Source organism: Gouania willdenowi, unplaced genomic scaffold, assembly GCF_900634775.1.
Source record: "Gouania willdenowi unplaced genomic scaffold, fGouWil2.1 scaffold_85_arrow_ctg1, whole genome shotgun sequence".
Taxonomy (NCBI): Eukaryota; Metazoa; Chordata; class Actinopteri; order Blenniiformes; family Gobiesocidae; genus Gouania; species Gouania willdenowi.
This window is the reverse complement of record NW_021145250.1, coordinates 412,337-428,692: the sequence shown is the minus strand read 5'-3', so window position 1 is coordinate 428,692 and position 16,356 is coordinate 412,337. Positions and strand designations below refer to the sequence as shown.

The following is a 16,356-nucleotide window of genomic DNA, read 5'->3' as shown; positions in this document are numbered from 1 at the left end:
ACAGCTACCTACACTTAGCTGTAGCTAGATGTAGATGTACCTACCTACACTAGCTATACCTAGTGTAGGTAGGTATAGCTAGGTGTAGCTATACCTACCTACACCTAGCTACAGCTAGCTATACCTATCTACATCTAACTACACCTACCTACAGCTAGTTATACCTACCTACACTTAGCTACACCTACGTACACCTACCTACATCTAGCTATACCTAGCTACACCTAGCTACAGCTACCTACACCTAGCTACAGCCAGCTACAGCTAGCTATACCTACCTAAACCTAGCTATACCTAGCTACAGCTAGCTATACCTACCTACACCTATCTACAGCTATCTATACCTACCTACACCTAGCTATACCTAGCTACAGCTAGCTACAGGACTGCTTTGAATGTACGGACTGCAACATGTTCAAGGCGGCTGCTACGGTCAATCACCACACGTGTGTGGAGGAGTACGCCAAGTCTGTGTCCGCATACATTCAGAAGAGCATGGAGGATGTTAGTGTGATCAAGAACGTCTCCAACAACAAACCCTGGATGACCAGTGACGTACGTGCAATGCAGAAAGCACGGAACGACGCTTTTAAATCTGCAACATGGTGGCACTAAAAACTGCCAACGCCAACCTGAACGTGCCATTAGGGTTGCAAAGCGTGCTCACCTTCAGAAAGACTTCTTTGAGGACCACACAAACACCAGACAACTGTGGCAGGGCATACAAGTCATCACAGATTCTAAAGTCCCTCCTCCCTGTGACATCATCACGACCTTTGAACAACTACTTTACAAGGTTTGAGGCACTCAACAACAAATCCATCCCTGGCTCTGATGAGCAGCTACTCAGCCTGGATACAGCTGATGTCTGGAGAACCCTGAGGAGAGTGAACACCCAGAAAGCAGCGGGACCTGACGACATACTGGGGCGGGTGTTTAAGGAATGTGCTGACCAGCTCAGGGGGTCCCCTCAGGGCTGCGTCCTGAGTCCGCTGCTGTTCACACTGATGACTCATGACTGTGGCTCCAGGTCCACTACCAACCACATCGTGAAGTTCACAGATGACACAACAGTAGTGGACCTCATTTGTGACAACAACGACATGGACTTTACAGCTTCATAGCTTTTCTTTTTAATATCTATTTATATCTGCACCTTATTTTTTAAATATTACTTACTTATGGAAATACTGCTACTGTTTTTTATCCTGCATTACGAGCCAATGCAACAACATTTTGTTCTTATCGTTACTGTAAAGTCCAAGTTTGAAATACAATAAAGAAGGTCTACAGCTAGCTACTCAAGGCTAACGCTGTGCTACGGTGTGAATCTTCACATTCAGCTGATAAACTTAAAGCTTAAAAAAATGTTAAATCTGAATTCTCACCAACGGCGTTTTAGAGACACATTAAGGTTGTTTTTAGACTTTCAGAATAAAGTTTTAATAATATGAGAATAAAGTCGTTCTGGGATGGATGAGAAAACGTCCTCAAACTAGTCAATATTCATCTGTGACTGAGGGGGCGGAGCTTCACTGTGGCCGTAGGTTGTGTGTATGTGTGTGTGTGTGTGTGTGTGTGTGTGTGTGTGTGTGTGTGTGTGTGTGTGTGTGTGTGTGCTACATAAATATAATAGAACAGTAAACTCTTTTAGCACGGCGACGCGCTCATCCTCATGTGTGCGTGATACTGAGGTGGGGGCACGTGAGGAGGTGGGACCAAAGGATGGTGGCCCCCAGGGTGGGCGACCCTGGGTAGGGTGGAGGTGGCCCCCATGTGAAGGGGGTGGGGGTAGGAGGAGGAGGCGGAGGAAGACGAGGCCGCCTGCACAGAGGAAGGCCCGGAGGAGGAAGGGGGCGTGGCATGCTGCTGCTGAGGGGGAGGGGTCTGGTTGAGCTGGATGGAGATGTCTGAGGAGGCATCTGAGGGGCTGCGGCCCCGGCGGGGGGGGGGCCAGGAGTCAGGGTGGAGGAACTGTCCGCTGTAGTCGCTGCAGTCGGACATACGGGAGCGGTAGAGGGCGGGGTGTGGCCTAAAGAGCTCCTCCTCTGCATAACGCTTCATAAACAGGTAGACGGACATCACACCTGCACCCTGAGACACACAACACAACACACACGTCATCACAACATAAAAAGACATGAAATAATATGAGGTTTGCGGTAGTTGACAGAGTATCACTGAGTGTGTGTGTGTGTGCGTGTGCGTGTGCGTGTGTGTGTGTGTGTGTGTGTGTGTACCTCTTTGAGGAGGAAGGAGGAGGCGGCAAAGGCGAAGGACCATCCGTATCTGTAGTGGAAAAACTGTTCAGCCTCTCTGGGACGATTCATCACCTCATCATTTATACTGGAAATATAGAGAACCAGTCCCACCACTAGACTGAGACCTGGAGGAGGAGGAGGAGGAGGAGGAGGAGGAGGAGGAGGAGGAGGAGGAGGAGGAGGAGGAGGAGGAGGAGAAGAAGGAGGAGTTACTGGGAGCTGTGGGAATGTTTCCTATTCATCTGCAGAGCTTCGTCATGACATATTCAGTGTTTAATGCTGTATTTCCTCTCTCTGGCCACTAGAGGGCAGCAGCAGCTCCTTCTCCTTTAAATCTAAATGTTTTTTCTGTTTCTACTGATCAGATAAAACTAAAGAAAAGCTCATTTTATCTTCATTTTCTGTTTTTCTCTGCTGGAAACACTTTATTTAATCACATTTGTTGATGTAAGGTCAGATTTTTCTTCATTTAGTAAAGATTTTTGTGTAGTTTTTTGTCATCAGAATATAGAGTTCACTTTGACTCTTATTTTCATCACCACAAATCTTTCATTTTGAGTCGACTCAATCCTACACAGATTTATTTTGAACTTAACTGGAAATTAAACTAAATAGAAGTGAACATTAGTGTGTTTTTAATAATAAAAATAATAATAATCATTATTATTATTATGTGTGAGTGAATAAACACACTGTTCCTAATGTTCTGGCTGTTCTCTCTCTCTGTGTGTGTGTGTGTGTGTGTGTGTGTGTGTGTGTGTGTGTGCGCGTGTGTCTTGATGATGAGAACCTGCGTGACTGACTCTTCCTCTTGGCTTGATGCCGTCGCCATGACAACACGTGACCACTGCAGCATGCTAAGCTAGCATCTGTCAGGCTAAATAAAGACACGGTGAGGTGAGCTCATGCATTCTTGGTTTGGGACGATGATGTCATCCTGTGGGTGTATCAGTATCACTGGTGTCACTCATCTGAAACCAGTTATTTAGTCACAGCACAAAAAGGACACAGTCACAACATAACATGATCACTAGTCGAACCATGACACCAACTGGTCGGAGTTCTCACTGTGTCAGAAACCAGTCACGAGATAACACGATTCCCAGTCCAACTGTAACACCAACTCATGGGGACGCTCAATATTTAATCAACAAGATAACACGATTACGACTTAAAACATAACACCAACTGGTCATAAAACAGTCACGGAATAACATGATCACCAACGGTCTAATGTCAGAAACCAGCACTCAGGAGATTACATGATTACGTCTTAAAGGGGCAGTGTTATAATAAAATCACACTATAATGGTGTTGCTACAGTGATTTACATTGTTTTAGCCTCGTTCAGAGGGACAACGTTAAAACACTGTTATTCCACATTTTGTAAAACCTCAGCTCCAAACAGGACAGTTGGATTTTTTTTGTGTTGTGACATCACATCGGGGAAACTCCTCCTCCTGACAATCCTGGCTCCTCCTACCCTATAAGAATGTGAGCTCCTCCCTCTCAAAGTACCTCACAGCTAAAACAAACACAGCAAAGGCGTGTTAATATTACAGTTAATATCTTTATGTTCAGTAAATTCGATGCAGCCGTTTTATGGCCTCGTGTCGCCTTTCTGTGATGATTTGACGTGTTTGTGACGCAGTGGTTTGACAGACTATCACATTAAAGGTCCAGTATTCTGCTATTTTTCACTCATCTCCATTTGTTCTAAGAACCCCAACAATAACAGTATTTGAGGTTTATTTTCTCAAACTCACCTGTTTTCTGAAGTTTTAGCCTCTGAAAAGTCACTTTCAGAGCACTCCTAAAAACAGGCTGTTTTTAGGTCCTTCATGAATATGCATGAGTGGGCGTGTCTGTAAAAGCTGCTATTATGAATGAGATCATTGATCACTAAAACAATGTTCTGTTGCTCCACACACTGTTGTTATTGATTTCAGTTAAAAAACTGCACATTACTCAACTCTACTTTATTTATAGAGCCCTTTAAGACAAGATTAAAAACTGATGTCATTATAAAAGTGAAAAGAGACCAGCCACAGTTTCATATATTCATATATTCTTATGTTTTGCACCAACTGGAGACGTGTGAGGGATGACTGGCTGACTCCAAAATAAAGTGCATTACAGTAATCCAGTACAGTAATCCAGTACAGTAATCCAGTACAGTAATCCAGTACAGTAATCCAGCCCAGATGTGGTTACTGTTTCTAAGTGCTGTTGAAAAAAGAAAGGCTTCACCTTTGCCAGTTGCCTAATATGAAATAAGCCAGATTTCACTAATATACCAGTCTAATTTAAAATCACTGTCCATCTTAAAACCCAAGTTTAAAAATGTTGGCATTGCATAATTTACCAAAGGGCCCAAATCAAAAGGACCAAACATCACTTCTGTTTTATTTTCATTGAAATTTAGAAAGTTTAAAAACATCCAGGCTTTGATGTCCTCTGGACACGTCAGAAGTGGTGTGAGAGAAAAAACATTTTGCTTTTTCAGCATCACATATATCTGACTGTCATCAGCATAGCAATGGAAAGAGATGCCGTGTTTTCTCAGGACGGAGCCCAGAGGCAACAGGTACAGAGAAAAAAGCAGGGGCCCTAAAATCGACCCCTGTGGAACCCCACACGACAGTGGAGCAGGGCTGGACACTGAACTTCCAAGGCTAACACTCAACCAGAGAAGACCTAAACCACTCCAACGCTGAACCAGAGGTGATGCAATCGAGTCACTGTGGTGTTGTGGTCCATGGTGTCAAAGGCTGCCGTTAGGTCCAACAGGACAAGAATGACATGATCACCATTTACCAGGAGGATATCATTAAAAACTCTTAATAACGCTGACTCAGCGTTATGCCGGGTTTTAAAGCCAGACTGAAGGACCTCCAGAACATCATGCTCATACAGAAATTAAATCAACTGCGTATAAACAACTTTCTCCTGGATTTTAGGAATAAAAGGAAGTTTGGGGATGGGTCTAAAACTAGCCAACACACTGACATCAAGGCCAGGTTTGTAAAGTAGGGGCTGAACCAGTGCATGTTTAAACCTTAGAACAACACCAGAAGACAGGGTTCTGTTAATAATGGCTAAAACCTACTGTTCTATAATACAATGAGAGAGTGCGTCACACAGAGATCCTGATGGTATAATATATCAGCCAGATCTTCTGAAAATGGCAAAGACACAAGCTCAAACTTGTCAAATGTGGCAGAACAAGGAACCGGGTCAGATGGAGGAGCTGAGATGAAGGTCCTAGCAGTAGCAACCTTACCAATAAGTTTTCCATATTCATTTTTTTAAATGATTTTTTTTTTTTTAGAAATATTAATCAATTTTTTCAGAAAAAATAATAGTTTTTAACTCCTGTAAGGAAACAATATATATATTAATAAATAAAAAATCCATAATTAAACAAAAATGTATTTCGTTAATGTGGATTTTATAGGGCCCTAAGTGTGTGTGTGGGAGCTCACATTCTTATAGGGTAGGAGGAGCCAGGATTGTCAGGAGGAGGAGTTTCACAACATGTGGAATAACAAGGGATGGAGGAAACAGAACTGTTTCATCTTTGTCCCTCTGAATGAGGCTAAAAGAATGTACTGTATATCAGCAGTGTGTGTGTTTACGCCCCCTCATACATATGCATGAATTCCCAAAAAACAGCCTGTGTTTAGGAGCGGTCTGAAAGTTAATTTTCAGAGGCTAAAATTCTGGAAAACAGGTGAGTTTTGGAAAATAAACCACAATTAATACTTTGTTGGTGTTCTTAGAACAAATGGAGAAGGATGAAAAACAGCATCAAACTGAACCTTTAACACTTTAAAATCTTCTAAACACATTAAATAGATCATAAATGTATTATTTAACACATGTAAAAAGCCATTTATGATTTATAATGTAATTATGGAGCTAGAATTCACAAACTGTGTTTCAAATTTCTGTGTTCAGGATTTAATGGGCGTGTCAGAAATCATAAGTTTTTTACGTAACGTGGCCGTCATTAGCATAAACACCAGACTTCTGAGGCCTCCAGCGGGCGTAATTCGCCCCCTCGCTGAAAACAAACCACATATTCAGACTCAGGAGAATAAAACGCGTTCATGATCAATGAGATGAGCTCAGCGATTTTGTTTTTCAACTCTACCCAGGAGACATGCACATATTCAGACCTTTCCACTGACACCTCGTTTGGCCCAATCTGAGCACTTTTGGAAAACCAGTGGAGAAGCACTATCAACGCTGGAGCCACTTTCACACTGCTCTCTCCCATAGACGCAGTCTATGTGGGCGTGGTGTCAATGCCTCTAAATGACACGCCCCCAGCATCTCAGAGCAGAGAGAAGTGCTTTTGTTTCCAATGATTTTGAGACATAATTTACATACTTTCATATTTGGCTCAGTTGTCAATGACAAACTCATAACTCACATTTATTTCTGCTTTACACAGACTTTAACACCAACTGGTCCGAGGGCTCACTGTGTCAGAAACCAGTCACCAGATAACACGATCACTATTCAGACCATAACATCAACACAAAAATAAAAAGAAAGAAAGTGTTTTCCATTGATTCCTTGATCAGTTTTCATCTAATTTTCCCATGGTACCTGAGAGGATGTAGGCGGTACCTGAGAGGATGTAGGCGGTACCTGAGAGGATGTAGGCGGTACCTGAGAGGATGTAGGCGGTACCTGAGTGAATGTAGGCGGTACCTGAGAGGATGTAGGCGGTACCTGAGAGAATGTAGGCGGTACCTGAGTGAATGTAGGCGGTACCTGAGAGGATGTAGGCGGTACCTGAGAGGATGTAGGCGGTACCTGAGTGAATGTAGGCGGTACCTGAGAGGATGTAGGCGGTACCTGAGAGGATGTAGGCGGTACCTGAGTGAATGTAGGCGGTACCTGAGAGGATGTAGGCGGTACCTGAGAGAATGTAGGCGGTACCTGAGTGAATGTAGGCGGTACCTGAGAGGATGTAGGCGGTACCTGAGAGAATGTAGGCGGTACCTGAGAGGATGTAGGCGGTACCTGAGAGGATGTAGGCGGTACCTGAGTGAATGTAGGCGGTACCTGAGAGGATGTAGGCGGTACCTGAGAGGATGTAGGCGGTACCTGAGTGAATGTAGGCGGTACCTGAGAGGATAAAGGCGGTACCTGAGAGGATGTAGGCGGTACCTGAGTGAATGTAGGCGGTACCTGAGAGGATGTAGGCGGTACCTGAGTGAATGTAGGCGCTACCTGAGAGGATGTAGGCGGTACCTGAGAGGATGTAGGCGGTACCTGAGAGGATGTAGGCAGTACCTGAGTGAATGTAGGCGGTACCTGAGAGGATGTAGGCGGGACCTGAGAGGATGTAGGCGGTACCTGAGTGAATGTAGGCGGTACCTGAGAGGATGTAGGCGGTACCTGAGAGGATGTAGGCGGTATCTGAGAGGATATAGGCGGTACCTGAGTGAATGTAGGCGGTACCTGAGAGGATGTAGGCGGTACCTGAAAGGATGTAGGCGGTACCTGAGAGGATGGAGGCGGTACCTGAGAGGATGGAGGCGGTACCTGAGAGGATGGAGGTGGTACCTGAGAGAATGTAGGCGGTACCTGAGAGGATGGAGGCGGTACCTGAGAGAATGTAGGCGGTACCTGAGAGGATGGAGGCGGTACCTGAGAGGATGAAGAAGATTCCGGAGACGAAGGCCAGGATGGTGCGCTGTGGTCGGATGTGTCCGATGTTACTGATGATGAAGGCGGTGAAGACAAAGAGGAGGGAGACCATGGGGAAGGGCGTGGCCGTACGAACCATTTCTGTCACAAAGAGAAGAGACTTCAGATACTTTGTAATGGAGCAGTACCGCCCCCTGCTGGTGGGAGGGGAAATCAATGTAACGCCTTCAAAATAAAAGCACAACCTTTGTTTATTTTGTTCTGAATAAAAATCCATGATAGACAGAGAAAAAAAAGAATTCAAAACTTAATGTTGTTTTATTTACTGAAAGAAGTTTTTTTTTTTCAAGATTTTACAAAGGTTTTTTTTTTTATTTATTTTAAGTGTCTTTTGAAGGATTTTGTAATTTTTTAAAACTTTTTAATTTAGTATAGAATTAAAATTTGGTAAATCATTGAATTTATTAAAATAACCTCAAAATACATTGTGTACTGGTTTTAAATGGTAATATTTAAGAAGAAATTATGTTTATTTTAATTTAAAATAAATGTGTGTGTGTTATTATGGGATGTGTGTTATTATGGGATGTGTGTTATTATGGGATGTGCGTGTGCAAAGACTCACTGAGAATGTTTGCTGTGTTCTCTGTCGTGATCTCAATCTCAGGCTCAGTGAAATATTCAGAGGAAACACATCTGCCTTTCTCTGGCCCTGAGGGACACACAGGAGACAGTAATAACAATCATAATCATAATAATGTAATGTAAAAATAATTAATAAATAAATAAATAATAATTATTAATATTATTATTAAAAAAATGTAAAAATAAATGATGAATCCTAATAATGCTAATAATTTACCTGCTACAAAGCAGACCCTCCACAGGCCTGAGTGCAGGGCCATCCTGACCTCTGTGCTCTGGTTCTGCTGTAGAATGATTCCCTCCTCCATCAGTAGCCAATAGTCTGTGGACACGGCCACGCCCACCAGCAGCAGACCACACGCCCCGAATACTGAGGACAACAGGGTGAGCGCCCGCGTGCTGAACGAGCTCATCTAACACAGTAGAGACATAGTAAAACAGCAGGTCAGCTGTTCCCATCAACGACACAAAGTTTATGTCCAAAATAAACATGATGAAGTCAGCACTTTCCAAAGCAGATATTTAGAGGATTCTTTGTGTAGAAGAAGAAGGTGATAATGACATAAAACCTAGTATCGGTTAGCGACATGCTATCACTGAATCTGACAGGTGACACCAGGGGGCGCTCTATGCATTTCACCCTCTAATCTTCTTCTTCCTCCACTTTTGGAGCTGTTTTATTAAACCAGATATTTGTTACTTATGTAACCTGAGATATTGGAAGCTGAAAATAGAAGAAAATTATTATTGCCAGATGCCTTCAACAAACAGAATATTTTTTTCTACAATTTGAGCCAATTTTTTGCTTACTTTGACCTTTTTCTGCAATTCCACCAAACTCACCATATTTTTACCTATTTTCATCACTTTTTCTTGACTACAGTATATATTTTTGACAAAAAACTATGGCCAAATAATAATAAACTTCCAGGATAACAGTGGATAATATTCAGATTAATAAATGTCTATTAAAGAGAGCTCCAATAACTAATGAATGAATGATTAATAATCAGCAATAATCAAAATATAATGACGCACACACACACACACACACACACACACACACACACACACACACACACACACACACACACACACAGTCTGCTGAGCAGCATCACACGCACGCGCACGTCACCCTGCACTATCAACTCTTCATCACCATCCTCTAATCTACACTGACATCTGGATTAACGTCGCGCACGCGCTCCCCAAAAAGGCTCCATGCACGCGCTCCGCAGCAGCTGGAACTGGAAGCATGAACGCGCACACACCTGATGTGATGAAGGGAAACCAGAGTGACTCCGAATCCTCTGCTGCTCTTCATCATCATCATCATCATCATCATAACCGTCTCGTGACATGAACGCGCAGTGAGCGGAAATATAAACTAAATAAAATACATGCACGAGCAGTGCGGGACGGGTATAAGAGTGTGAGGATAATGAAGATGATGAAGATGATAAAGATGATGAGGGTGACACCCCGGGGATCCCGCAGCAGAGGTAGAGCAGATACTCACCGTGCTCAGCGGACGGAGCGTGTGTGTGTGTGTGTGTGTGTGTGTGTGTGTGTGACTGGGAAGCAGCTCAGCCCCCCCCCCCCCCACTGCGGATGGGACTGGCTGTAGTTTTTTTTCTTTTTTTTTTTGCTAAAGGCTCATTCAGACGAGCGCGTGCACGAGCGCGTGCTCGTTTAAACGCGGAGGGCAAACACACACACACACAAACAAACACAAACAGTGACTAATAAGAGCTACATTAGCCTGAGGCTCTAATGAAAGTGTGCTGTGGTATCTGCTCTGGCTCACACACAGGAAGTGACGTCAGTGCACGGAGGTGTGCGTGTGCACAGGGTCAGAAGTCAGACACACTCGCATCATCATAATTACCATCTGAAACGCTGGCTCCGCCTCCCTAAATCTGACTGGAGGAGGAGGAGGAGCTCAGAGTAGAGCTGCTGCTCCTCATGTATAAAGGAGCTGGTGCCACGCCCCCTCAGGGGCAGAGCTGCACCTGTAGGACACGCACCCGCACACACACACACACACACACACACACACTGAAGGAGTTTGTTAAACTCAAATAAGCACATTAGAGCCTCAGTTCAACACTAAAACATCCATCATCCATCATCCAACCTCCGATATAAGAATTAAAGTCCTTATTTTAATTCTTTCCATTTTGTAATAAACTCATGTAAAGTGAAGCAGAATAATGATAGAAACTGTAAATATGTTCCATACGTTGTTAGAAAACTGTTGAATGAGTCGCTGCAGACGTGGAGACGTTGTGTAAAGTCGTTCAGGAGGAAGATGATGGACAGTGGGATGAAGACCTGCAGCATCTGAACTCCAAACATCTTCATCATCTTCATCTTTGTTACGGCTGGTGCCTCCTGGCCTCTCAGCCTCTCTCCTAACACACCTGGCTCACATCAGTAATCAGGTAGGAGAAGGAGGAGGAGCTTCTAAAGGGCTGAGAGGACCAGAAGAAGGCCTGAGGCACCAGCCGTAACCATCTTCATCTTCCTCTCAGAGACGTGACGTGATGTGACAGATGATGTAAACCACATCCTCCACAGGTCCAGGATCAGCAGCTGATGTCCTACATTCAAAGCCTTTAAATGGGTCAAACTCAGAGTAAATGAATCTGATTCTTTAGACTCATTTGATTCCACTCTTTAACTCCATAACATAACGCAGGTTCTTAACTCGGATCATTAATGGTGCTGCAGACTCTGAAGACTCATGAGACCCAAGTCATTCTGAGTCACTACATCCATGTGAGTCATTTGACTCCATTATATAACTCCGTAATTTGAGTCCCAACTCTTTCCACAGACTTCATAACTTGGTTCTTTAACCCAAATTGTTTCAACCCTAATGGTTTCAAGAGAGTCCATGATCTGGGTCTTTAATCTGGATCATCTGAGTCCTGGGTGTTCCTGAGTCCTTACCTTGCATTGTTAGAATCCTGACTGTTTACGGGGGTTCGTGACTTGAGTCTTCAACACAGAATGTTTGAGTCCCGACTTATTTCAGTAAGTCTGCAACCTGGGTCCGTTTGAGTCCTGACTGGTTCTGGGGAGTCAGGTACCCGGGTCCTTAAACTGGATCCTTTGAGTTCTTACCGTTCCCAGGAAGTCAATGAACCGAGTCTTTAAGGTGGATTGTTAGAATCCTGGTTCATGACTTGAGTCTTGAATAATGATTGTTTGAGTCCTGACTTATTTCGTTAAGTCTGCCACTTGAGTCATTTACCCATAATGATTGAGTCTTGTCTGTTTCTGATGATCCAGGTTTATAACCTGTAATGTTTGGGTTCTGACGGATTCTGGAGAGTCGGGTACTCAGGTCTTTGGTGGTTGATGGTGCTACGGCGTCTCAGAGGATCCATGAGTCCTGATTCAGTTCAAAGACTCGACTCTTTGACCCAGATCGTTCAGAGTGAGCAGCTGTGATGAAAACAGAGGCTCAGATGTTCTCTGACAGATGTTCTCTGACAGATGTGAGGAGTTGGCGTCGACTCCTCAACATTGACGGCGAGGGAGCTCGTCGTGAGGCTGACCTCGTTAGCCGTTAGCGGGTCGTTCCCGACTCATGCCAACTTTTACCAAGTGAACATGGCAGCGACCAGTGGCTAATGCTAACGGCTCTGTAATCACCAGAGGTGAAAGTAATGGATCAGTAATTAAGTTGATTTTACGGGTACTTATTTTTTGAGTATATTTCTGAATCAGTACTTTTACTTGTACTTAAGGACTTAATGAAGTAATCAGTTACTGAGTTATTATTATTATTACTGAGTAAATTATTATTATTTCTTTTACAATAATCAACAGACATTGTGAAACTACAAAAAAATGCATCACATCATAGCCGACCAATCAGATTAAACGTAATGTACGGCACCAAAACAGCATTGAACGCTGGTTATTTCCTCAGTTTTACAGATGATAAATGTATTTATACTTAGAGCCTGAGAATTATTTTATTTTGAATTTAATTAAGTGATGATTTATTTAAAAAAAAATAACTGTACATTTTGACAAACCTTTTATCTCATACAGATGCCTTTGTGGGATAAAAAATTAAGATCCAATTGTGCAAGACATCATGACGTGGGGGTGAAAGTAACTACCGTAGTAACTTTTGAGTATTATTTCATTGAACTACTTTTTACTTGTACTTGAGAACAGTTTCAATCATGTAACAATACTTCTACATGAGTAGATATATCCGTACTCTTTACACCTCTGGTAACCACTGTTGTGTGTCTTCTTCTTCTAAAACCAGGTTTGTCAGGGATTGAAATATAAAACAATGTATTTTATTAATTTTGAGAATAAAAATATAAATATGAATAAAACCTCTGACGGAGGAACGTGGCTGTTATTAAACTTTGAACAATGTCAGAGGAGAAAAGAACGAGAAACTTTAGACGTAGTGTGAAAGGAAATCTGCATCCTTCTTCCTATCACTCCTCTTATTCCTTGGGGTCCCCCCTCCCCCCCCCCCCTCTATTTTTAGCTGCTGTCAGGGAAATCCAATACAGGAGCGAAGCTAAAAATAGCCGCATCGCTGCATTGATCTCCACATGTGAGCCTCGGAATAGAAACGAGGGGTTTCTACATCAGTGACTGCGGCAACTTTAATGAAGGACAGCGAGGAGGAAGCTCCCATCACTGGAACTTCACAATAAAACACTCTTAAACACTCCAAAATAAACAGAGAAGTCGCATGAAGAAAAATTGTTTTACATCCCAATAAAGTAACCTTTATATCAGTGGTTCAAGTCCCCCCTTTTGTCCGACTGATATATTTTGCTCAGAATTCTATAAATACACATCTATAGATCATAATGATAGAATTAAAGTGATAATGCACATTTGAAATCATCTCACTTCATAAATAAGTGAATTACACAGTATTTATTGCCTCCTGAGTAGATTTATTTCTATAGTTTTTACCATTTATATCAGAGGTAGGCAACTTTTATCACAGCGGGGTTTGTTCAGAGGGTCACATGATCAACATTCCTGTCAGCATTTATAGTAATGAGTGACCTGAGCATTAATACAGGAAACAACAAAGAGTTGTTATAGTCATTTGTCTGTTTTTCTGTCTGTCTGTCTGTGTATGTTTGTTGTTGTCTAACTCGTGAGGCATTTTGTGCATTTCTGTTTTCCTTTTGTGTATTTTTCCAGTAAAATATATATTTTTGGAGTCATATTGTGTATTTCTGTTGTCGTTTTGCTTCTTTGTTAGTGCTGTGGGTTTGCAGAGTCATGTTTTTTGCATCTTTTGGTTTAATTTTGTTGTCATTTTCCGTAATTTTGTGTATTTCTGTTGTTTTTTACTTTATTTTTGTCTGTTTTTCTCTTGTCTTTTACTGTATTTTCCTGCAATGTTATATTTCTTTGCATGTTTTAAAGGTCCTATATCATGAAAATCAATTTTTTTCAGCTTTTTACTTTGTTACAATGTTAATTCTTTATCAAAAACACCCCCAAAATATTACTGGGTTTCCTTCCTGCATCTCTGAGAAATCCTCAATAATCTGCTCTGAGCTGATGCTCCGCCCTCTTCTGAGAAACGAGTGGTTCATAATTTTAGTGACGTCATTAGAATTATGAACATAACTAATCTTGTCCAGACTTGTTTAGAGCTCTTTGACTAAAATAAAGTGCACAGTCAGCAGTATTTAGTTTAACAAATAAAGAAAATCACAGGGTTTGGGTCAAATGATAAATATTAATAATCTTAAACCAACAATAAATTGTCCTGAGTTTTAAGTTTCCATGTAGAGCAAAAATAAAATAAAAATGTCCAAATGCAGCAGCTTTGTGGATAATTGAATATAAAAAATATGAATCTAAAAATAATAATAATAAACAGTTTACAAGATAAAAGCTCCTAAAAGTCAAACATTCTAATAAATAATAAAGTGCATCATGTTCAAAAGTTAACATGTAATAACAGAATGAACATGACTCAGGTTATTTGTTTTATTATTACAGTCAATTATTCATTAGTGGATATTTTTTATTCATGAACTCCATCATTTTCTTCATAATAGCTTTGATCTTTGATCTAACAGCACTCCACTGGCTGTTTGCTCCGTTAGCTTTAGCATTAGCTTGATTTTTAGTTTTAAATGCTCCACACTCAGTGGTGTCGTATGGTGAATGACTCAGCGTTTTCGCGTTACAAGAATAGAAATTGCGATCCTTTGATCTCTTTTTGTGTGTGAAACTGTCAAACTGCAGACATGCTAAGCTAACCGTGCCTATGTGACTGTTTATTGTTGTTATCCTGTGTAGCAGAGGCATGCGCAGCACGTACATGCACACATGAGCTGGTAGGCGGGGCCTGTCAGTCATCTCACAGCGGAACAGGACAATGGCTGACTTTAAGACGTTTGTGGAGGTAGAAAAGTTCGGTTTCACCCAAAATAAGGGAAATCGGCACTGATTGATTGATCGGCCGACTGATCGCATCCTTAGTATATAAGTTATATATGTGTGTGTGTGTGTAAAGCTATGCTTATATATGTGTATTGCTGTGTATTTACAGTATGTCTGCTGTATTTGGTTGTATGTTGATCTATATACTGTTAACGTTTACGTGTAGATCTATGTGTATACATTTACCCTGAGATGTGGGGTGGTGGGAGATTGTGGGTTGTGAGCAAATTAGCATTTTTGTCAGTATTAGTTGTTGTACTTTTTGTAATTTGCAGTTTGTGAAACGTTTTATGTCCTCGAGAACGAGACGTCACATCTCAAGGTTATTCCACAAATACATTTCAAATAAATTTCAAAAAGCTCTGAGCTGATACAGGGAGCTGAGACATATGCTAAGTAGTTTACTGAAGACCCAAACATGTTCCAGACCCAAACACACACTGACTTAGTGACTATTTAGAGGAGCTGACATGGCCACCAGATAGGATGTATAGCAGAGAGTAGGTGGAGCTTATTACTATACCATATTTACCTTTCTATGTGATAGAGTTACTGAGATATTGTCTCATGGCTAGTCCGGGGGCTTGTCCAGGACCCACATAAAGCCACATAATGAGCATGAATCAGCACTTTACGAAGCAGATATTTGGAGGATTCTATGTGTAGAAGAAGAAGGTGATAACCACATAAGGCATTGTATTGGTTAGCGACATGCTATCACTGAATCTGACAGGTGACAGACTTGTTCGCTACACCGGTGCGCTCCCTGTTCACCCCCGGCTAATCTTCTTCTTCCACCTTTTCCCCGTCTCTCGCTTTATCTCCAACTTCTTCCTCTAAACCTTATTGTCTCTCTGCTCTCGCGTTATCTCCTCCCTTCGCTCGCTGTCAGCCTGGCTGCTGCCTCGCTCCGTTACCACGGCAACCACTAATGACATCAAAGGTGTTTAACTAAAGAAGAAAGCTTTAAAAAAAAAAAAGAAAAGGATTACGGGGTTTCATGATTACACAAGTTTTTCAAACATTTGTGCATAAAGTGTGTTTGTTTGAATAAAAGTGACTCATGTTTATACAGTAGTGTCATCAGCATAGAGGACAGGTGACATGAAGCACTAAAATGTCCCCTAAACGTCCTTCTTTGGACACAATAAACCCAACCTGGCAACGCAGTTCTGACCCAATCAATGTGTTTCAATCACATTTACTTCTTACACATCAATGTTTTTATAGTTTCACACAAAACAACTACTAAAAGCCATAAAAAACACAGAACAATGTATAAAAAAAATTAAAATTCAGAAAAAATGCACAAAATGGC

General features: G+C 41.9%; 1 protein-coding gene across 6 annotated transcripts; it reads right to left on the bottom strand.

The window, feature by feature from the left end:
• Positions 1-276: 276 nt before the first annotated feature.
• LOC114460945 (voltage-dependent calcium channel gamma-7 subunit-like) lies at positions 277-10,145 on the bottom strand. Of its 6 annotated transcripts, none has more exons than XM_028442838.1 (6): positions 10,093-10,145; positions 8,791-8,986; positions 8,554-8,640; positions 7,929-8,069; positions 2,241-2,386; positions 277-2,094 (listed from the first exon to the last, which is right to left on the bottom strand). In XM_028442838.1, exons 2-6 carry the CDS (start codon positions 8,984-8,986, stop codon positions 1,651-1,653), a joined length of 1,014 nt encoding a protein of 337 aa, XP_028298639.1. In that variant the 5' UTR covers positions 10,093-10,145; the 3' UTR covers positions 277-1,650. The 6 variants fall into 6 exon arrangements, with proteins under 6 accessions (XP_028298639.1, XP_028298636.1, XP_028298638.1 ...); XM_028442835.1 differs by lacking the exon at positions 277-2,094 and adding an exon at positions 3,052-3,232 and having other exon boundaries at positions 2,259-2,386; positions 6,700-8,069; XM_028442837.1 differs by lacking the exons at positions 277-2,094; positions 2,241-2,386 and adding exons at positions 2,480-3,232; positions 6,700-7,382 and having other exon boundaries at positions 7,551-8,069.
• Between the last annotated feature and the right edge of the window lie 6,211 nt (positions 10,146-16,356).